We start from the raw sequence: 23,729 nt of genomic DNA on the forward strand, positions 1-23,729 counted from the left end.
AGGGGCCTAGATAGAATGGATAGCAATGACCTACTACCCTTAGCAGTGAGGTCAACAACCAGGGAGCATAGATTTAAAGTAATTGGTAGGAGGGGAGTTGAGGGGAACGTATTTCCACCTAGAGGCTAGTGGGAGTCTGGGACTCTCTGCCTGAAAGGGTGGTAGAGGCAGAAACCCTCATCACATTTAAAAAGTACTTGGATGTGCACTTAAAGAGCCGTAACCTACAGGGTTACAGACCAGGAGTTGGAAAGCGGGATGAGGCTGGATAGCTCTTGGTCGGCCGGCGCGGACACGATGGGCCGAAATGGCCTCCTTCCGTGCTGTAAACTTCTATCATTCTCTGCCACTTTTTTTAAAAATCAAGGCGGGATAACAAAACTTCTACCACCCCAGAGCACTGCTCGCGAGCAGGCGCACTGCTGCATCTCAATGTCAGACGAATACAACGACTTGTATTCGAAATCACAAGCGGCTCAAAACCAAAAAGGAACACGCACGCATTAAAGTGACTACTTACACCGCGGAGTCTGCCGGGACAGATGCCACACGCGGACTTTGGTGCCTTGCCGACCTTCTTGGTGTACAGGAACACAATGCGGTTACCGGGCGTGCGAGACCTTCACAATAAAGGCACAGGTTATTAAACAGCAAGACCGTCTTTGGGAGCAAGACACAACAACAAAGGCCAAAAGGGTTTCATTACAAGGACAGTTTGCATAGAAGCAGCTTATATTCATAGAAACATAGAAAATAGGTGCAGGAGCAGGCCATTCAGCCCTTCTAGCCTGCACCGCCATTCAATGAGTTCATGGCTGAACATGAAACTTCAGTACCCCCTTCCTGCTTTCTCGCCATACCCCTAGATTCCCCCGAGTAGTAAGGACTTCATCTAACTCCCTTTTGAATATATTTAGTGAATTGGCCTCAACTACTTTCTGTGGTAGAGAATGCCACAGGTTCACCACTCTCTGGGTGAAGAAGTTTCTCCTCATCGCGGTCCTAAATGGCTTACCCCTTATCCTTAGACTGTGACCCCTGGTTCTGGACTTCCCCAACATTGGGAACATTCTTCCTGCATCTAACCTGTCTAAACCCGTCAGAATTTTAAACGTTTCTATGAGGTCCCCTCTCATTCTTCTGAACTCCAGTGAATACAAGCCCAGTTGATCCAGTCTTTCTTGATAGGTCAGTCCCACCATCCCGGGAATCAGTCTGGTGAATCTTCGCTGCACTCCCTCAGTAGCAAGAATGTCCTTCCTCAAGTTAGGAGACCAAAACTGTACACAATACTCCAGGTGTGGCCTCACCAAGGCCCTGTACAACTGTAGCAACACCTCCCTGCCCCTGTACTCAAATCCCCTCGCTATGAAGGCCAACATGCCATTTGCTTTCATAACCGCCTGCTGTACCTGCATGCCAACCTTCAATGACTGATGTACCATGACACCCAGGTCTCGTTGCACCTTCCCTTTTCCTAATCTGTCACCATTCAGATAATAATCTGTGTCTCTGTTTTTACCACCAAAGTGGATAACCTCACATTTATCCACATTATACTTCATCTGCCATTCATTTGCCCACTCACCTAACCTATCCAAGTCACTCTGCAGCCTCATAGCATCCTCCTCGCAGCTCACACTGCCACCCAACTTAGTGCCATCCGCAAATTTGGAGATACTACATTTAATCCCCTCGTCTAAATCATTAATGTACAATGTAAACAGCTGGAGCCCCAGCACAGAACCTTGCGGTACCCCACTAGTCACTGCCTTCCATTCTGAAAAGTACCCATTTACTTCTACTCTTTGCTTCCTGTCTGACAACCAGTTCTCAATCCACGTCAGCACACTACCCCCAATCCCATGTGCTTGAACTTTGCACATTAATCTCTTGTGTGGGACCTTGTCGAAAGCCTTCTGAAAGTCCAAATATACCACATCAACTGGTTCTCCTTTGTCCACTTTACTGGAAACATCCTCAAAAAATTCCAGAAGATTTGTCAAGCATGATTTCCCTTTCACAAATCCATGCTGACTTGGACCTATCATGTCACCATTTTCCAAATGCGCTGCTATGACATCCTTAATAATTGATTCCATCATTTTACCCACTACTGAGATCAGGCTGACCGGTCTATAATTCCGTTTTCTCTCTCCCTCCTTTTTTAAAAAGTGGGGTTACATTGGCTACCCTCCACTCCAGTCAATGGAATGTTGGAAAATGACTGTCAATGCATCCGCTATTTCCAAGACCACCTCCTTAAGTACTCTGGGATGCAGTCCATCAGGCTCTGGGGATTTATCGGCCTTCAATCCCATCAATTTCCCCAACACAATTTCCTGACTAATCAAGATTTCCCTCAGTTCCTCCTCCTTACTAGACCCTCTGACCCCTTTTATATCTGAAAGGTTGTTTGTGTCCTCCTTAGTGAATACTGAACCAAAGTACTTGTTCAATTGGTCTGCCATTTCTTTGTTCCCAGTTATGACTTCCCCTGATTCTGACTGCAGGGTACCTACGTTTGTCTTTACTAACCTTTTTCTCTTTAGAAACTTTTGCAATCCGCCTTAATGTTCCCTGCAAGCTTCTTCTCGTACTCCATTTTCCCTGCCCTAATCAAACCCTTTGTCCTCCTCTGCTGAGTTCTAAATTTCTCCCAGTCCCCGGGTTCGCTGCTATTTCTGGCCAATTTGTATGCCACTTCCTTGGCTTTAATACTATCCCTGATTTCCCTTGATAGCCACGGTTGAGCCACCTTCTCTTTTTTATTTTTACGCCAGACAGGAATGTACAATTGTTGTAATTCATCCATGCGGTCTCTAAATGTCTGCCATTGCCCATCCAGTCAACCCCTTAAGTATCATTCGCCAATCTATCCTAGCCAATTCTCGCCTCATACCTTCAAAGTTACCCTTCTTTAAGTTCTGGACCATGGTCTCTGAATTAACTGTTTCATTCTCCATCCTAATGCAGAATTCCACCATATTATGGTCACTCTTCCCCAAGGGGCCTCGCACAACGAGATTGCTAATTAATCCTCTCTCATTACACAACACCCAGTCTAAGATGGCCTCCCCCCTAGTTGGTTCCTCGACATATTGGTCTAGAAAACCATCCCTTATGCACTCCAGGAAATCCTCCTCCACCATATTGCTTCCAGTTTGGCTAGCCCAATCTATGTGCATATTAAAGTCACCCATTATAACTTCCCTTGAATATAGATTACGGGGTGATCAAATTGAGGTGTTTAAGATGATTAAACAAGTTGACATGGTCGATGGAGAGCAACTATTTCCTCTGGAGGTGGGAAGTCCAGGATAAAGTGGCATAACCTGACAATTAGAGCCAGGCCGCCCAGGGGCGATAGGAGCAGGAGTAGGCCATACGGCCCTTTCGAGCCCGAATCTGCCTATCAATGACTCAATGATGTTGAGGAGCACGACTTCACACAAAGGGTGCTGGAAATATGGAACTCTCTTTTCAAAAAGCTGTTGAGGCTGGGGGTCAATTGAAAATATCAAATCTGAGATTGATTTTTGTTAGGTAAGAGTATTGAGGGTTACAGAGCCAGGGCAGGTAGATGCAGTTAAGATACAGATCGGCCACGATCTAATTAAATGGCGGAGCAGGCTCGAGGGGCTGAATGGCCTACTCCTGTCCCTACACCCAGTACTTACAATCTTTTCTTGTTGGAGGTCGTGTTGTAGGACAACCTGCGACGGTATGTCAGGCGCTGAACCATCTTTCAAAGCTGGAATAAAAGAGGAAACAGTCAGTCAATGAGAAATACCATTTGAACGGATGAAGCCTTGCAATTCAGGAATTCTGTCAACAGACGCAACCCACTGTTGAGCTCCGTGGAAATGACATAATTCATTATTTGGGTTTTAAAAAGTGACCTTGGTCTAAAAACCTCGGAAAACTATATCAGCAAATATGAAGATTGGATACCTGACACTTTTACAGATCAACTTGATCCTCACAATACTGCTAGCATGGCGACAATGTTAAAAACACAACAGAAACTCTGATCCTACTCTGCTCAAACTGCAGAGGCAGTGCTGAGAAGGACAAAGAGGCTGACCGAGGCTGTTAGAAGGCTGGAGAAACAAGGCTACTGAGCCTTGAAAGGGGGTATTTGAGACGAGATCTCAGAGATATACATTTGAAGGAGAAAAAATTGCAGGGACAAGGGTAAAGAGGGGGGGGGGGGGGGGGGAAGGGGGGGCAGTGGGACCAACTGCATTGCTCTTCGAAAAAGCTGGCGCAGACTCGATGGGCTGAAAGGCCTCCTTCTGTGCTGCTCTATGATTCTAAGATGTTAATGGTATGGGAATGAGTTACAGGTACTTTAAATTAAGTTGCAACAGCAGGACAAGGCGACAGGGTCAAACTAGTAAACGGTAAAGACAGGTATGAGGAGGAAGTGTTCAGTCACATAAATTTGGAACAACACTTGGAATGGACGCCCAGGTACAGCAAATGGAGGCAAAAGCCCCCGAAGTTGGGGTTGGAGGCTTCCCGCGGGCGGGCGCCTCCGATCACAGAAAGATTTACGAAAGTACCTGGTGGTCCCGGGGGAACGTACACTTGCGCTACGAGGCCTCCATTCGCAGCCCAGCGTCGGGGCCCACGTATCCCAGGAGCGCATGTACAGCCTGGGATCACGTGGGCTGGACCAACCAATGAAAATGGCGTATCCCCATTCACAGTAATGGCGAGTTCCGTTTGTACCGAGATCACCATTTCTATGAATGGGGATACCCCCAAAAACACACAGATTTTAAATTAAAAAACTTCACATATTTAAAATTAATTGAAATTGAATGTTCTGGACACATTTGTTTTATAAATAAAATGTTTTAATAGGGGGTAAAAATTAACTTGCCTTAATGGACAGGGTTTTTTTTTTTAAATTAAAAAATTGACATTTTATTTTTCCATCTTTTAAAACTCTTACGCTGGTAAAAGCAGGCTATACACGTGTACTTACCAGGCGTAAGAGTTTGAAGGACATTCGCCGGGCAAATAGCCCAAATCTCTACCTGCGAAGGCCCTTCGCCCACGTATGCATTGGAACTATCAAAAGAAATTCTGACAGTTCGCCAAGTGCCAGATTTTGGCGCATGCGCTTTGCGCTCTTAAACCCGGAATATCGGAGAGGCTGCAATTTCAGGGCCAGATACTGCAGTGGAGAACCTCAGGGTCTTCCCAGTCAGATAAATTAAGATGGGCCAAACGGCCTCCCCATTACCTTGCAACATCAGCTCTGATTTCATTTCCCCCAAACTCACAAACAAGCTCCAAGTATCAACACCATGTGCTTCGGTCCTCTGCCAGTTTACCACACCCCAAACCAGTGAACCAAAAGTGATTCCAAAATAGGAAAGAAAATTGACTACCGCCCAATGCCTACAAACAATGCAGCAACAGCATTCTAAACTCGACTTAAAGTGCTCAGTGGTCCATTAACTTAAAGAACTTGCATTTATATAATACCTTTAACATCGTACCTGTACAACATTCCAAGGCGCTTCACAGAAGCATTACAATTTGACGGAGTCATTAGAATAGCTGACCAAAAGCTTAGGCAAAGATACAGGTTTTAAGGAGCGCCTTAAAGGAGGAGAGGTTTAAGGAGGGAATTCCTGAGCTTAGGGCTCAGGCAGCTGAAGGCACTGCCACCAATGGTGGAGTGATTACAATTAAGGACGTGCAAGAGGCCAGAACTGGGGACCTCAGGGGGTTGTGGGGCTAGTGAATGGGTGAGGTCAGGGAGGGATTTGAAAACATCGAGTATGCCCCAAACCGCTGTACAGCAGGTTTGTGCACAGAAAGATCCCACAAATTGGAGCGTCAGCTGGGATGAGGTGCTCAGTGGGGGGGGGGGGGCCTGAACCCATGACATTCTGACTCAGATGCTACCAGTGCAGTGCTGAGGGAAGCACCGTCTTTCGTCAGGAAGGGTGCGTGTTTAAGTCCCACTCCAGAGACTTGAGCACAAAAATATAAGCCGACACTCCTAGTGCCCGTACTGTCGGAAGTGCCGTTAACTCTCAGGTGGACATAAAAGATCCGAAGGCACTATTTCGAAGAAGCGCAGGAGGAGTTATCCTGGTGTCCAGGTCAATATTTATCCCTCAGTCAACATCACAAAAACAGATTATCTGGTCATTATCGCATTGCTGTTTGTGGGAGCTTGCTATGCACAAATTGGCTGCCATGTAAAAGAATGACTAGACTCCAAATGGTAGCCATCTTTAAAAAAGGGGACAAGTCCGACTGTGGAAACTAGAGGAATCTCTCTGCTATCAGCCACCGGGAAAGTCGTCGCTAGAGTCCTCTTCAACTGCCTTCTTCCCGCTGCTGAGGAGCTCCTCCCGGAGTCACGATGCGGATTTCGTCCCCTACGAGGCACAACGGACATGATTTTTGCAGCGCAACAGCTACAGGAAAAATGCAGGGAACAGTGCCAGCCCTTATACAGGGCCTTCTTCGACCTTACAAAGGCCTTTGACACTCAACCGCGAGGGTCTATGGAGCATCCTCTTCTGTTCGGCAGCATCCTTCGGCTGCTCCACGACGACATGCCGGCCGTGATCCTTACCAACGGATCCACCAGACCCAATCCACGTCCGGACCGGGGTCAAACAGGGCTGCGTCATCGCCCCAACCTTCTTCGCAATCTTTCTCGCTGCCATGTTCCATCTCACAGTCAACAAGCTCCCCGCTGGAGTGGAACTAAACTACAGAACCAGTGGGAACCTGTTCAACCTGCGCCATCTCCAGGCCAGGTCCAAGACCACCCCAACCTCTTGTCGCTGAGCTACAGTACACGGATGACACCTGCGTCTGTGCACACACAGAGGCTGAATTCCAAGACATAGTCAATATATTTACTGAGGGGTACGAAAGCATGGGCTTTACGCTAAACATCCGTAAGATAAAGAGGTCCTCCACCAGCCTGTCCTCACCGCACAGCACTGCCCCCCAGCCATCAAGATCCACGGCACGGTCCTGGACACCGTGGACCACTTCCCATATCTCGGGAGCCTCCTATCAACGACGAGATCCAACACTGCCTCCAGTGCGCCAGTGCAGCCTTCGGCCACCAGAGGAAAAGAGTGTTTAAAGATCAGGCCCTCAAAACTGCCACCAAGCTCACGGTATACAGGGCTGTAGTAATACCCGCCCCTCCTGTATGGCTCAGAGACATAGACCATGCACAGTAGACATCTCAAGTTGCTGGAGAAATATCACCAACGATGTCTCCGCAAGATCCTACAGTTCGCCTGGGAGGACAGATACACCAACATCAGCGTCCTCGACCAGGCTAACATCCCCAGCATCGAAGCACTGACCACACTTGATCAGCTCTGCCGGGCAGGCCACATAGTTCGCATGCCAGTCACAAGACTCCTAAAGCAAGCGTTCTACTCGGAACTCCTTCACGGCAAAACGGGCAGAGGAAACGTTTCAAGTGCACCCTCAAAGCCTCCATGATAAAGTGTAACATCCCCACTGACACCTGGGAGTCCCTGGCCAAAGACCGCCCTAAGTGGAGGAAGTGCATCCGGGAGGGCGCTGAGCACCTCGAGTCGCGTCGTCGAGAGCATACAGAAATCAAGCACAGGCAGCGGAAATAGCGTGCGGCAAACCAGTCCCACCCACCCCTTCCCTCAACGGCTATCTGTCCCACCTGTGACAGAGACTGTGGTTTCCGTATTGGACTGTTCAGCCACCTAAGGACTCATGTTAAGAGTGGAAGCAAGTCTTCCTCGATTCCGAGGGACTGCCTTTGATGATGACGCTCCCAAACAATTCTTCATTGGCTGTAAAGCGCTTTGGGCCATCCTGCAAGGTGCTATATAAATGCAAGTCTTTCTTTTGAACGGATCTCCCCTCCCATCATCCATCCCATCCCTAGACTCCAATCCCGGGGAGACTTCCCAGCGGAGCCAGGCTTCGCCTGCCTGCAAACCCGACCTGCATTAGCCCCAGCCATTCGCCGAGGCCCAAAGCCCCGGCTGTCGGTGTTCCGCCCCCCCCGCCCGTACCACCACTGGCCTCCGGGAGCGAGGCCTCACTCAGACCGGGAATGATCGCTCGCAGGCCCGGTCCGGCCTCATCCCCTAGCCCGGGGAGCGCCCCTCGCAAATATCCGCTCCCGACAGGTCCGCTCAGTCAGAGAGATGAGAAGCGGCAGGGCCCCGGCGGATCCGCTGCGCGATGGCCGAGGATGGCAGCCGATTGTCTGTTTAAAAACCCCGCAGCCACCGCCAGCGCCATACCTTCAGCCGGCGTCACCGGAAAAGGAAGGAGGAAGTGGATGAAGGGCAAAGTTCAAACATGCCAATAACCGGATGTACGGAATGACGCGCCGCGATGAAGCGCTAATGGGAGCTGCCATCTTGTTGTACGGCCACTGCTCTGGGCAGGGTGGAGGAAAATGTAGAAACTATATTTGCGAGATAATGTACAGCGCCACGGGACGTCCCAACGCGCTCTTACAGCCAATGAAGCATTTTTTTGGAGTGTAGTCACTGTTGTAATGTAGGGAACGTGACAACCAATTTGTGCACAGCAAGCTCCCACAAACAGCAATGTAATAATGACCAGATATCTGTTTTTATTATTTTAATTGAGGGATAAAATTTGGCCCAGGACATCGGGGATAACACCGCTACTCTTATTCAAGATAGTGCCATGGGATCTTTTACATCCAGTTGAGGGGGCAGACTGGGTCTCAGATTAACATCTTATCCAAAAGACGGCACCTCCGACAGTGCAGCACTCCCTCAGCACTGCACTGGAGTGTCAACCTAGATTTTTGTGCTCAACTCTTTGGAGTGGTGCTTGAACCCACAAACTTCTGACTCCGAGGTGGGAGCCATGGCTGACACTGGGACTGACATTGAACCTTGGGAATTAGTAAAGAACATAGCTGTGTTCTTCTCCCACTATCAATGGCAGCCGTTGTCATTTTAAATTGGACATGTTTATTTGTACTGTAAAAATGACCTTGTCTCTGATTGGTCCCCTTAGAGGATAAGCCACACCCTGAAGTTTCTCTGGAACGTATAATTAGAACCGCCCAGCCCAAGTTCTCACTGATTTCGCAAATTGTAACTTGATCCACTTTGACTTCCAGAAGCCACAGAGGATAGATCTCCCCAGAAGCCACCAAGGGCCAGCCGAAGTTCCTTCCAGCAGCGCAAGTAATGCCTCCCCCGACAACCCCAAGCTCTTTCTCTCCCCCGCCCAGCTCTCTCTCTCCCCCGTCCAGCTCTCTCTCTCTCCCCCCACCCAAGCTCTCTCTCTTCCTCCCCCAAGCTCTTTCTCTCTCTCTTCCCCCCCCTGGCTTCTTCTCTCCCCTACTCCCCCAAGCTCTCTCTCGGCCCCCCAAGCTCTCTCTCTCTCTCTTCCCCCCCCTCCAGCTCTCTCTCTCTCTTTCCCCCCCCCCACCCCCCGCAAGCTCTCTCCCACCTTGCTGCTTCTCTTTCCCCCCCCCTCCACAAAGCTCTTTTTTCCCCCCCCCGGATCTCTCTCTCTCTTCCCCCCCCCCCAAGCTCTCTCCCCCTCCCAGTCTCTCTCTCTCCCCACCCCCCCCCCACCCCCGCTTCCCCCCCAAGGCCCTCTCTCCCCACCAGGATCTCTCTCTCGCTTCCCCCAGCTCTCTTCCCCCACCCGACCCAGGCTCTCTCTCCCTCGGTCGCTCGGAGGCATGCGAAACGTGGTTGGATTGGTTGCAGGGTCCCATTACTGGTTCAGGGCCTCACTTCCGGTTTAGGCGGGAGGCAGGAGCTCTCCAGAAAAAATATATTACAAATAGTCCCTTTTAAATTCCTACTACTTTTCATGGTTTAACATAATCAGCTCACTCCTAAATGAAACTCCTCTTCAAACAAACACAAAATGAATGAAGAAAGAAAGTCACTATCGGGCGTTCCATCTTTCAGATGAGATGTTAAACCAAGCTCCCATCTGTCCTCACAGTTGGATGTAAAAGATTCTATGGCACGAGCCAATAGCGGTGTTGTCTCCCATATCCTGACCAATATTTACCCCACAATCAACATTACTAAAACAGATTATAAGAACATAAGAAATAGGAGCAGGAGTAGGCCATACGGTCCCTCGAGCCTGTTCCGCCATTTTATACGATCTGGGCTGATCCGATCATGGACTCAGGTCCACTTCTGGTCTGGTTCCATTATCTGGTCATCATCACATTTGTGGGAGCTTGCTGTGCGCAAATTGGCTGGTGCATTTCCTACATTACAGTGGCATCACATTAGAAGTACTTAATTGGCTGTAAAGCCTTTTAGGTCGTCCTGATGTTGTGAAAAGTGCTTATATAAATTCAAGTTCTTTTGTTCTGTATAAGCCAATTTGCACCCAAATGTGCCAACACATACAGTTAAAATCACCCTGGCTCTTACCGTTCCAAAAGCCGCCATGATCAAAACATCTGTAATTTTAACCTGCCCGGACACATGTCCGGAGCCAACAGTGTCCTTCTTTACATATGCATGTTGGGGCCCGATAATATAATAGGAGGTGTGTGGGGGTGCTGACCCATCCACCTCCATGGCACGAACCTGGTATTGCAGTACTTCCAGGAACGGTGCTTGGGCTCTAGGCCTTTTGGCCAAGAGCATTGGCGCAGGGTGATCCTTGATGTGTGCAAGGTGACCTCTGGCGTTTGTGATCTGACAAAGAATTGGAAAGATTGGCTACGATTTAAAAAATATATATATAATTGGGACCCGACTGTAATTTTAACTCAGGCCTCAGTGGGGAATCCACCTGGAGTTAAAATCAGGGTCAGTATCTCAGCCTTCTTAGGTTGGGAAGGGATACATTGGAGGGAAGACATTTTCCTACTTAACGTTTTACTACATTTAAAGAGCTGTATAAATACTAGTTACCCTGCTGAGTAAATTAGACAGCAGCTTTGGGCCACAATCATTCATCTTTTGACAGAGCTAAAGCAAACAAGTCTTCTATATTGGTCGGGAAATGATAAGAGACAAGCTAGTTACGTTAGTTTAAATGGGGCTGATTTTCAGCAAGGCCTCCGCCTGCCCAAAGTGCCGCCGATGGCCGCCGAGGTACCGGACGGTACTTTGGGCGCGATATTCATGGCCGAGGTCCCTTGAAGGTCGGCGGCCGGCAAATGGACGACGTACGCCGCCATTTTGGGCGGCAGCGGGTGGCAGGTCATATTCTCGGCAGCAGAGGCGCTTGCCGCCCAAGTGCCGTCGAGGATGGAGTCAGGCCCATGGAGGGTCGAAGACCTGGAAAAGAAAATCACCAATAAAAAATACAAAAACTATCGGAAGACCTTCAGGGGACCCCCATCCATGTAAGTCGCTGTGGAATTTTTAAAAAAAAATCTTCACTTACCTTTTTTTCAGGTTCTGCATACTTACCGTCAGGGACAGACCAGCCTGCACCCCCGTTCTGCTGCCGAGTCCCGCCAACTCCCGCCTGCAGGAATCTGGGAGCTCGGCGGGCGGGAAATCAGTTGCGCCACTCGGCCGTCCGCTGACGTCAGCGGGTGGTTCCCGGCGGCTCTCTCCTACCTCCCGCTCCAGGCCACCTCCAAAGTGGCACTGGGCGGATCTTCAGAAAGAATGTCGGCGGCAGTGAGCGGCAGCGGGCGGTGAGGTGATGAATTTCGGCCCCAATGTGTTTAAATCCCTCCAAGGTCTCGCAACTCCCTATCTCTAACCTCCTTCAGTCCTACAACTCTCCAAGAACACTGCGTTCCTCTGACTCTGGCCTCTTCTGCATCACCCCTTCTTGAGAAGAATGAGAGGGGATCTCATAGAAACATATAAAATTCTGACGGGACCGGACAGGTTAGATGCAGGAAGAATGTTCCCGATGTTGGGGAAGTCCAGAACCAGGGGTCACAGTCTAAGGATAAGGGGTAAGCCATTTAGGACCGAGATGAGGAGAAACTTCTTCACCCAGAGAATTGTGAACCTGTGGAATTCTCTCCCACAGAAAGTTGTTGAGGCCAGTTCGTTAGATATATTCAAAAGGGAGTTAGATGTGGCCCTTACGGCTAAAGGGATCAAGGGGTATGGAGAGAAAACAGGAATAGGGTACTGAAGTTGTATGATTAGCCATGATCATATTGAATGGTGGTGCAGGCTCGAAGGCCGAATGGCCTACTCCTGCACCTATTTTCTATGTTTCTGTGTTTCACACTACCATTGGCGGCCATGCCTTCAAACATCATGGCCACACTCTCTGGAATTCCTTACCTAATCCTCTCCACCTCTCTGACCAAGATTTTAGTCACCCCTCCCAACATCTCTTTCATTGGTTTGGCTTCCATTTTGCCGTACGCCTCTCTGAAGTGTCTTGGCACGTTTTTCTAAGTTAAAGACACTATATAAATGTACGGTGTGATTGTTGAACAAGAATACACCGCTCTGAATAATCCGCATTTTGTTGCTTACAAAAAAGTTAGTCATCACGATGACATGTAAGCCGTGATCCTGACCAACGGATCAACCACATCTTGAGTCTCTTCGTCGGGAGCACGCGGAAGGAGCGCACGACAAACCAAGCACCCCACCCACCCTCAACCACCGTCTGCCCCACCTGTGACAGAGACTGTAGATCCCGCATTGGTCTCATCAATCACCTGAAAACTCATATTAGTGTGGAAGCAAGTCATCCTCGGCTCCAAGGGGCTGCCTAAGAGAAGAGAGTCACAAAAGAAATGACACTTCAAACCGCTGTGAGTTCTTCATCAATGTATATCGCAGACAGCTGTTATACAAAGTAAACTTTATTTAAAGCAAATGTCTGTTCACTTTCCTAAGGACAGGAGACCAGAATATGCACAAATCCCAGGCGTGTAATTCTGGCTTAAAACTGGTAAAAAAAAGGACTGGAACGAGGATGGGCCCCATTCAAAAATTTACAGCAATTTGCTCAGGAGGGCACTTCTTATACGTGCTCCAACTGTGATGCTCCAGCACGTTCGAGGCATTGCTGGAGGTGTTCCCAGGTTGCCCCGGGATATCTGCCTAAAGTACTCCTGTTAGGCCCAGCAGGAATTCTGTTAACTGACAGGTGGAATTGGTCCCGCTCTGGGCTTAGAAAAAGGGACCCCAGAAAATTGGCTGCAGCATTTCCTACATACCTACATTGCGTGGAGCGACGTGATTGGGGCCTAGAAGAGGCGAGGGCCCAGGGGCAGCACGGGCCAGCCCACACTGTGATATGTGTGCGTGCTCGGTCTGTGCAGCAGAGCAGATCTCCAGTCATCTTGGTCAACCCTTGCCACTGGATCAAGACCTAGCTCTGTCAAGCCCGTGTGGTGGCTGGTGTGCAACGGCCACCACACATTGAAAAAAAATCCATGCACAGGCATCTTCCACTCTTTAACATGTAGTTTGGGACCGGGAATATCAGGTCCTCATTGAAACACCTGTTAACTCATCCCTTTTTGGTGTGGCAGCAAGTCATCCTCGATACGAGGGACTGCCTAAGAAGAAGAAGACAGTGCAACAGTGACTACACTCCAAAAGTATTTCATTGGTTGTGAAGTGCTTTGAGATGTCCGGTGGTCGTGAAAGGCGCTATATAAATCCAAGTCTTTCTTTTATTACAACAGCGACTACATGTCAAAAAACATACTTAATTGGCTGTGAAGCACTTTGGGATGTCATGAGGTGGTGATAAGTGCTGTAAACATGGAAACATAGAAAATAGGTGCAGGAGTAGGCCATTCGGCCCTTCGAGCCTGCATCACCATTCAATAGGATCATGGCTGATCATGCAACTTCGGTACCCCATTCCTGCTTTCTCTCCATACCCCTTGATCCCTTTAGCCGTAAGGGCCACATCTAACTCCCTTTTGAATATATCCAACAAACTAGACTCAACAACTTTGTGTGGTAGAGAATTCCACAGGTTCACAATTCTCTGGGTGAAAGAGTTTCTTCTCATCGCGGTCCTAGATGACTTACCCCTTATCCTTAGACTGTGACCCCTGGTTCTGGTCTTCCCCAACATCGGGAACATTCTTCCTGCATCTAACTTGTCCAATCCCATCAAAATGTTATATGCTTCTATGAGATTCCCTCTCATTCTTCTAAATTCCAGTGAATGTAGGCCTATTTGATCCAATCTTTCTTCATATGTCAGTCCTGCCATCCCGGGAATAAGTCTGGTGAACCTTTGCTGCACTCCCTCAATAGCAAGAATGTCCTTCCTCAGATTAGGAGACCAAAACTGCACACAGTACTCAAGGTGTGGTTTCACCAAGGCCCTGTACGACTGCATTAAGACCTTCCTGCTCCTATACTCAAATCCTCTCGCTTTGAAGGCCAACATGCCATTTGCTTTCTTTACCGCCTGCTGTACCTGCATGCCTATTTTCAACGACTGATGTACCATGACACCCAGGTCTCGTTACATCTCCCCTTCTCCTAATCTGTCACCATTTAGATTTTTGCCACCAAAGTGGATAACCTCACATATATCCACATTATACTGCATCTGCCCTGCATTTGCCCACTCACCTAACCTGTCCAAGTCACCCTGCAGCCTCTTAGCATCCTCCTCACAGCTCACACTGCCACCCAGCTTAGTGTCATCTGCAAACTTGGAGATATTACATTCAATTCCTTCGTCTAAATCATTAATATATATTGTAAATAGCTGAGGTCCCAGCACTGAACTTTGCGGTACCCCACTAGTCACTGCCTGCCATTCTGAAAAGGACGCGTTTATTCCCTCTCTTTCCTTCTTGTCTGCCAATCAGTTTTCTATCCACGTCAATACATTACCCCCAATACCATGTGCCTTGATTTTTCACACTAATCTCTTGTGCGGGACCTTGTCAAAAGCCTTTTGAAAGTCCAAATACACCACATCCACTGGTTCTCCCTTATCCACTCTACTAGTTACATCCTCAAAAAATTCTAGAAGATTTGTCAAGCATGATTTCCCTTTCATAAATCCATGTTGACTTGGACCGATCCAGTTACTGCTTTCCAAATGTGCTGCTATTACATCTTTAATAAGTGACTTCAACATTTTCCCCCTATCGATGTCAGGCTAACCGTTGTATAATTTCCTGTTTTCTCTCTCCCTCCTTTTTTAAAAAGTGGGGTTACATTAGCTACCCTCCAATCCATAGGAACTGATCCAGAGTCCATGGAATTTTGGAAAATGACCACCAATGCATCTACTATTTCTAGGGCCACTTCCTTAAGTAATTTGGAATGCAGACTATCATGCCCCAGGAATTTATCAGCCTTCAATCCCATCAATTTCCCCAACACCATTTCCTGACTAATTTCCCTTAGTTCCCTCAGTTCCTCCTCGCTAGACTCTCAGTCCCCTCCTATTTTCGGGAGGTTATTCGTGTCTTCTTTAATGAAAAAGTAAAAAGTAAAAAAAGCAAGTCTTTCCTGACTCTCCTAGTATATATTGCCCAATATTGCTGATAATGGGCTTAAATGTTCATGCAACAAGAAACATGAAATATTGTTTTAAGATCTGCAATTGGTTATCCAATGTGTTCCACAGCAACCTATCAACATGTTCCATGACCACTTTACAGATAATTCTCAAAGGGCATTGGCACAATCTGATTTAAAGTTATGAATAAAAATAATTTTCTAAAATCTGTAATCTCTAACAGCATTGTAGTTCGCAGTTTGTTTTATGGGGAGGGGGGGTTGGTGGCAGGGGATAATTATTTCCTTCCTTGGCAAAGGAACCAGAGGCAACATGAGGAAACACTTTTTTACGCAGCGAGTGGTTAGGATTTGGAATGCACTGCTTGATAGGGATGTGGTTACAGATTCAGTAGTAGCCTTCAAAAGGGAATTGGATAAATAATTGAAGGAGAAAGAACTGCAGGGATATGGGGAAAGAGCGGGGGGAGTGGGACTAACTGGAATGCTCTTTGAAAGTGCCAGCGCAGATTCGATGGGCCGAATGGACTCCTTCTGTGCTGTACTGTTCTATGATTCCATTCATTCAAAATCTTTTAAAAAATTTGTTCATGGGATGGGATGTGGGTAAGGCCGGCATTTATTTCCCATCCCTAATTGCCCTTGAGAAGGTGGTGGTGAGCTGCATTCTTGAACCGCTGCAGTCCGTGTGGTGTGAGTACTCCCACAGTGCTGTTAGGTAGGGAGTTCCAGGAGTTTGACCCAGTGACAATGAAGGAACGGCGATATATTTCCAAGTCAGGATGGTGGGTAACTTGGAGGGGAACATGGAGGTGATGGTGTTCCCATGCGCCTGCTACCCTTGTCCTTCTGGGTGGTAGAGCTCAAGAGTTTGGGAGGGGCTGCTGAAGAAGCCTTGGTGGGTTACTGCAGTGCATCTTGTAGATGGTACACACTGCAGCCACAGTGCGCCGATGGTGGAGGGAGTGAATGTTGAAGGTGGTGGATGGGGTGCCAAACAAGCGGGCTGCTTTGTCCTGGATGTTGTTGAGCTTCTTGAGTGTTGTTGGAGCTACGCTCATCCAGGCAAGTGGAGAGTATTCCATCACGCGCCTGACTTGTGGCTTGTAGATGGTGGAAATGCTTTGGAGATCAGGAGGTGAGTCACTTGCCGCAGAATACCCAGCCTCTGACCTGCTCTTGTTGCCACAGTATTTATATGACTGGGCAAGTTAAGTTTCTGGTCAGTGGTGACCCCCCAGGATGTTGATGGTGGGAGATTCAGCAATGGTAATGCCGTTGAAAGTCAAGGGAAGGTGGTTATATTCTCGCTTGTTGGAGGTAGTCATTACCTGGCACTTGTGTGGCACGAATGTTACTTGCCACTTATCAGCCCAAGCCTGAATGCCGTACAGGTCTTGCTGCAGGCGGGCATGGACTGCTTCATTATCTGAGGAGTTGCGAATGGCACTGAACACTGTGCAGTCATTAGCAAACATCCCCACTTCTGATCTTATGATGGAGGGAAGGTCATTGATGAAGCAGCTGAAGATGGTCGGGCCTCGGGCACTGCCCTGAGGAAGTCCTGCAGCGATGTCCTGGAGCTGAGATGATTGACCTCCAACAACCACAACCATCTTCCCGCCCACACAGCCAGTTGTGATCCAGCATCAAATAGCTCAAATCAATGTAAACGTGCCCAGCACAACTCTCTGCCCTAAAACCATCCCCTCTGTTCACCACGGGCCTTAAACGTTGTCTTGTAAACTGGACGGAGGACCACCTTGGTGGACACTGCACTTCTGCATCTTAGTAACAATAGCTGCTGGTAATTGGCACACCAAATAATCAATGAAACCCCTGCCCCATAGCATGTGATTGAACGTCAATTCCAAGCTGGTTAGCAGGAGAATGAGCCACTTCTTGGAATGATGGACAATGAGTGAGGCCTTTGCAGTGTCGCTCGCAAATAAGAATAAGCAGCTTCAGATCACCAAGAGAACGAATGTGCCAGTCTTGGATTTTGTTATTCTGCTCTGTGAATCATTCCTTTAACTCAACGTGGACCTGGTTTTGCTACATTAAGGGGGGTTAAATTTTAACTGGGAACATGTTTCAGGCCAGCAGGGTCGGAGCGAACATCAACGCCACACCCCCGCCGGCCCCATGCTCACCCTCCCCCACATCTTCCCCGACAGAGTCAATTTGAGACCCGGGCTATTTATACGCCCCCAAGCCTCAATTACATCCCCGCCACCCTGAGATAGGCGGAAAGAGGCCACTGTCCAGCGACTGGCAGTGGAAGATCGGGCAGCCTGGAGCCCGCCCACTGCCACTCAGGTAAGTCACGGTGCGGGGAAAGGTTTGGCGGGTGGGAATGGAGGGTGGGGGGAGCCAAGAGCAGCAGTGGAAACAACCAAAGGAAACTCCAGGCCTAAAAGTCAACTGAGCAAACACCAAGAGACCATTGTTACCCGTGGTGCATCGCCAGGTGACCTTGCCTCTCCCACCCCAGCACCTCATGATGCCTTTCTCCTTCTGGAAGTTGTCGCGTCACCTTTTAAATAAAAACAGAAAATGCTGGGAACACTCAGCAGGTCAGGCAGCATCTGTGGAGAGAGAAACAGAGTTAACGTTTCAGGTCGGTGACCTTTCGTCAGAACAAAGTTAGAGATGTAGCAGGTTTTTAAGCAAGTATAGCAGCAGGGAAAGAGGGGAGGGGAAGAAATAACAAAAGGGAAGGTCTGTGACAGGGTGGGAGGCAGAAGAGATTAAATGACAAAGGGGATGTTGGAGCAAGGCAAAAGGAGATGGTAATGGGACAGGTAAATAAACAAAAGATGGGTCTAGAGGGGGTGTAAACGGGAATGGCAGACACATCAACAGCTGCCGTGTGAAAAAATATGGGCAGAGGCTATGGTCTGAAATTGTTGAACTCGATGTTGAGTCCAGAAGGCTGTAAAGTGTCTAAACGAAAGATGAGGTGGCGTTCCTCGAGCTTACGTTGAGCTTCATTGGAACAGTGTAGGAGACCGAGGACGGAGAGATCAGAGTGGGAGTGGAGTGGAGAATTAAAGTGACAGGCGACCGGAAGCTCGGGGTCACGCTTAGGGACTGAACGGAGATGTTCTGCAAAGTGGTCACCCAATCTACGCTTGGTCTCCCCAATGTAGAGGAGACCACTACATTAAGCAGTGAATACAGTATACTAAATTGACTATTTAAAAAAGGAGGGAGAGAGAAAACAGGGAATTATAGACCGATCAGCCTGACATCGGTAGTGGGTAAAATGATGGAATCAATTATTAAGGATGTCATAGCAGCGCATTTGGAAAGAGGTGACATGATAGGTCCAAGTCAGCATGGATTTGTGAAAGGGAAATCATGCTTGACAAATCTTCTGGAATTTTTTGAGGATGTTTCCAGTAGAGTGGACAAGGGAGAACCAGTTGATGTGGTGTATTTGGACTTTCAGAAGGCTTTCGACAAGGTCCCACACAAGAGATTAATGTGCAAAATTAAAGCACATGCGATTGGGGGGTAGTGTGCTAACGTGGATTGAGAACTGGTTGGCAGACAGAAAGCAAAGAGTAGGAGTAAATAGGTACTTTTTAGAATGGCAGGCAGTGACTAGTGGGGTACCGCAAGGTTCTGTGCTGGGGCCCCAGCTGTTTACATTGTACATTAATGATTTAGACGAGGGGATTAAATGTAGTATCTCCAAATTTGCGGATGACACTAAGTTGGGTGGCAGTGTGAGCTGCGAGGAGGATGCTATGAGGCTGCAGAGTGACTTGGATAGGTTAGGTGAGTGGGCAAATGCATGGCAGATGAAGTATAATGTGGATAAATGTGAGGTTATCCACTTTGGTGGTAAAAACAGAGAGACAGACTATTATCTGAATGGTGAAAGATTAGGAAAAAGGAAGGTGCAACGAGACCTGGGTGTCATGGTACATCAGTCATTGAAGGTTGGCATGCAGGTACAGCAGGCGGTTAAGAAAGCAAATGGCATGTTGGCCTTCATAGCAAGGGGATTTGAGTACAGGAGCAGGGAGGTGTTACAACAGTTGTACAGGGCCTTGGTGAGGCCACACCTGGAGTATTGTGTTCAGTTTTGGTCTCCTAACTTGAGGAAGGACATTCTTGCTATTGAGGGAGTGCAGCGAAGGTTCACCAGACTGATTCCCGGGATGGCGGGACTGACATATCAGGAAAGACTGGATCAACTGGGCTTGTATTCACTGGAGTTCAGAAGAATGAGAGGGTATCTCATAGAAACATTTAAAATTCTGACGGGTTTAGACAGGTTAGATACAGGAAGAATGTTCCCAATGTTGGGAAAGTCCAGAACCAGAGGTCACAGTCTAAGGATAAGGGGTAAGCCATTTAGGACCGAGATGAGGAGAAACCTCTTTACCCAGAGAGTGGTGAACCTGTGGAATTCTCTACCACAGAAAGTAGTTGAGACCAATTCACTAAATATATTCAAAAAGGAGTTATATGTAGTTCTTACTACTAGGGGGATCAAGGGGTATGGCGAGAAAGCAGGAATGGAGTACTGAAGTTGCATGTTCAGCCATGAACTCATTGAATGGCGGTGCAGGCTCGAAGGGCCGAATGGCCTACTCCTGCCCCTATTTTCCATGTTTCTATGTTTCTAAGTACAAATAGCTCTCTGTTTCACCTGCAAGGAGTGCCACCTGAAAGCACCTTTTAGGTAAAACATTTTGAAATACATTTCCCATAAAGGTAACAAAAATAGTTCCGAGCAGGGTCAAATAAACAAGAGGTTCTTCTCAACTTATAAAAAAAGAGGGAGCATTGTAAAGGTTCTGATATCTTACCTTAAAAAGCATAATTCAATGATATTAAATATTAACCTAACACTTCATGAGTTGTACAAGAACATAACATAAATTAACTTTTTATTTTAATGTTTGGACATAAAGGGTGGGACTTTCTACTTTGCCGTTTTCGGGGCGAAAACGGAGGCAGGGCGGGAAATTTATCGCCCGATTAACGTTAGCGATTAATTGATTAACTTTGGTAATTTGGGCCCTGTAGCGTAAAGGGAGGCAGTTGTACTACATTCGCGGCGCAAAAACGGGAACCTCGCCAACTTTAGTGTGGGGACGGGAGTGTTGAGAGAGAGGCCTTGGGAGGGGAAAACCCCCCCCCCCCCCACAAAATTCACAAAAACTTTCAAAAAACATTGGCAACACCCTTACATGACAAATAGCTTCAAGAAAGAAAAGAATGAAAACTGCAACTGACTATTTTTTTTTACAGTTTATCCACCTCACCGCAGCAGGCAGGGCTGGACTGCCGTGTTTTCCTTGGCGGAAATCGCGGGGCGTGTTTCGCGGCATACGGGTCGGGAAACGCAACGAGAGCCATTGCACACCGGCGCAGCTCTCCCGAGCGGTGCTTCTAAGCGACGCCCTGAAACCCGACCGGAGGATCGCGACCCGCCGAAAAACAGCTGGCCGCCCCATTTTTCGCCGCGGAGGGTCAAAAACCCAGGTCGCAAACGACCCGAAAATCCAGCCCACAATCTTCCTTTGGGGAATTCAATTTTACAGACTTCATAAAGAGAGAAAACCACGATGTACAAGACTCTTCAAAGCATTTTCATTCTTAATTTAGGCATCGCAGAATAGTAAATCAATTGGCTCTCCCCCTGCCACTGGCTGACAGATAGGATTTTCTTACGTGCATGGCCTAGTTAAATCACGCTTTGCTTTACATAATCATTTAGATAGGATGCTACTGGTCAACCTCTCCTCGTGTTGGGGCGTCAAGAACAACAGTGTGCCTTCGGGTGAAGCAGGGTCAGAGGGCAAGCAAGGTTTGCGGCAGAGAATTCCACACCTTAACATTTGCTCTCGTCCACCCTCCGTTAAATTTTTGTAGTAATTTTAGCTTTGTTTCCTCTCTAGCTAGTGAAAACAATCTGTCATTCATCATCATAGGCTGTTCCAGTCCTGAACTCCGGTAGAGGGGGTGGAAGATGCCTGTGCGTGGATTTTTTTTAACGTGTGGTGACCGTTGCACACCAGCCACCACACGGGCTTGACAGAGCTAGGCCTTGGACCAGCGGCAAGGGTTAACCAGGACAACTGGAGACCTGCTCTGCTGCACGGACCTAGTGCGCACACATATCGCAGTGTGGGCTGGGCCCGTGCTGCCCCTGGGCCCTCGCCTCTTCAGGGCCCAAAACCCTCATTTGCCGCACCTCCGCCACGATCTCTCATCGCTCTTCCGCCACGATCCCTCACCGCTCCTCCGCCACATTATTTACTTGATCATAACCCTTTCTAACCTAGATGACCTCTATTGACGTTGCTGGTGATTTGATCGAGGCTGATGAAATCGTGTAAGATCTAGATGGAAGAGATTAAGGGGGACTAGGGGTCAAGTTATGCAAGGACAGACTGAGCTTCGATGTTGGGAGGATCTTTCCCCTGAGAATAAGGATCTGTGGAACAGGCTGTTAGTTCGTGAATTCTGATGTGCTGAATTCCTTCAAGCGAAAGCTGAACCTGGTTCTGTCTGGGCGGAGATCACCTTGTAATGTTATTCAGGCCAGGGCGGTTTCCTGGACTATCTTCGGATGCCTAAGGGGATCGGAGAGGAATTTTCCAGTCCCCACCCGCCACCCCAATTCGGGTTTGATCAGGCTTTGTGCCTTTCTCAGCCGATTTCAGGGGGTGGGGTGGGGAGTGTATGTACCGTGATGCAATAAGACATCATGACTGTGTGGGACACGCTGGATGGTCTATTCCTGTCTGTCATTTTCATACACTTGTATATATCAGGCTGCTCGTTATGCACCCTACCCGTCATACACCCACCCGTTATACATCAGCCTGTCATACGCCCCGCCCATTATACACCCGCCAGTTATACACCCGCACATTATACCCCCTGCCCGTTATACACCAGCCCGTTCTACACCCTGCCCGTTATACACCCCACCTATTATATACACACCCGTTATACACCAGCCTGTCATATACCCTGCCCGTTATACATCCTGCCATACGGAGTCTATATCTGCTTTACTGTCTCTGTATCTGCTCACCAGAAGTTCTGTAAGGCATGCGGAAATAACCCCTCATATCACCCAACAGTTTATAGAGTTCGGACCCGTGGAAGAAAACAATTCAAAAACCAATAAATCTGTGAAAAACGACTTTTTACTTATGATCAGCAAGAAATTACAAGTAAGTTCACACAAAATTGTTTTGTATAATACCTCCTTGATTATAGTTCAGCATACACAGGATTATTCCCTTGCTTTAAAATCAAGCTACGATAAGCGAACACTACATATGCACTAATACCAGAGAGTGGTCAGTTTGGTGATGACTAGATGTACGACTTTAACTGGCAACTGACTGGGTTGTCCACGACTGCAGGCCCAAGTGTCTTTTTACAGCACTGTTTATACCTCCAAAACTGGTAACCTGCCCACTGCGTGCGTGTAGTAGTTGATTTCTTCATTTATTCTTATGAACCGTCAGTTAATTAAATGTTTTATGCTTTACATCGGTCGTCTCAAAGAAATCATTGTCTGCAGATGTTCCTGTTTTCTCCCTCATGATAGCTCAACAGTTCGTTCCTTCCGAAGGTCAGTTACTCCCCTTATCTGCAAAAGCAGTTTTACAAAGGTTCTCACAGGGATCAGCCGCTTGGCCTCCCGAAGCATGCTGGTTCATTAAATTTGGTCAAGCTTTTAAGTTTGGTCAAGTTATAGCAAATTTACAGCAAAAAATGGAGTATTGTTACAGTCCACTCTGTAGGATCCGTTCTGCCCACCTAATGGTAAAAACTGGACTATGAAATATAAAAATCCAGAACTGCGCTACAGCCCTCAAAAAAAGCTGGGCAGCAAAAGGTTAATTCAAACAACACAGCGAAACCATGGGACATCATGGGAGACATTGGCCTTGAAATTCCGGTTTGGCCTTCCCATGGGCATTTTAGAGAAAAAATACGCACTTACCTTAAGCTGGTGCCCACGTTGAACCTTCCGATGCTGAACCTGACCCGTGCGCAGGCCTCAAGCTGGAGTCACATGGCTCTGGTTAGCCAATCAGGTAAGGTATCATAATAATAGGAGTTCCACAGGGTCCTAAACTCCTATAACCATGATTGTGATAGACACAAAACACCCAAAACACAGCCCCAAACACCCAAAACACTAATTAAAAAATAGAAGATAATTGCACTACATTCATTTAAATTAAAGTTATTAATGTCTTAAAAAAAAAAATCTCCCGATTT

The 23,729-nt window shown here is 47.8% G+C and overlaps 1 protein-coding gene across 3 annotated transcripts in view; it reads right to left on the reverse strand.

Moving 5' to 3' along the window:
• The window catches only part of rpl34 (ribosomal protein L34), a 55,630-nt gene that overhangs the window by 5,632 nt on the left and 26,269 nt on the right, over positions 1-23,729 (reverse strand). Inside the window, exons 1-3 of one of the 3 annotated variants that reach the window (XM_070872569.1) lie at positions 23,449-23,469; positions 3,681-3,754; positions 521-620 (exon numbers count right to left, since the gene is read on the reverse strand). In XM_070872569.1, the coding sequence (XP_070728670.1) occupies positions 521-620; positions 3,681-3,745 (165 nt within the window). In that variant the 5' untranslated portion in view covers positions 3,746-3,754; positions 23,449-23,469. Of the gene's footprint in view, positions 1-520; positions 621-3,680; positions 3,757-8,294; positions 8,316-23,448; positions 23,470-23,729 lie in introns of those variants that run through there. The other 2 variants (XM_070872567.1, XM_070872568.1) reach the window with 2 other exon arrangements.

Source organism: Pristiophorus japonicus, chromosome 2 (genome assembly GCF_044704955.1).
Source record: "Pristiophorus japonicus isolate sPriJap1 chromosome 2, sPriJap1.hap1, whole genome shotgun sequence".
In the NCBI taxonomy this organism is placed as follows: domain Eukaryota; kingdom Metazoa; phylum Chordata; class Chondrichthyes; family Pristiophoridae; genus Pristiophorus; species Pristiophorus japonicus.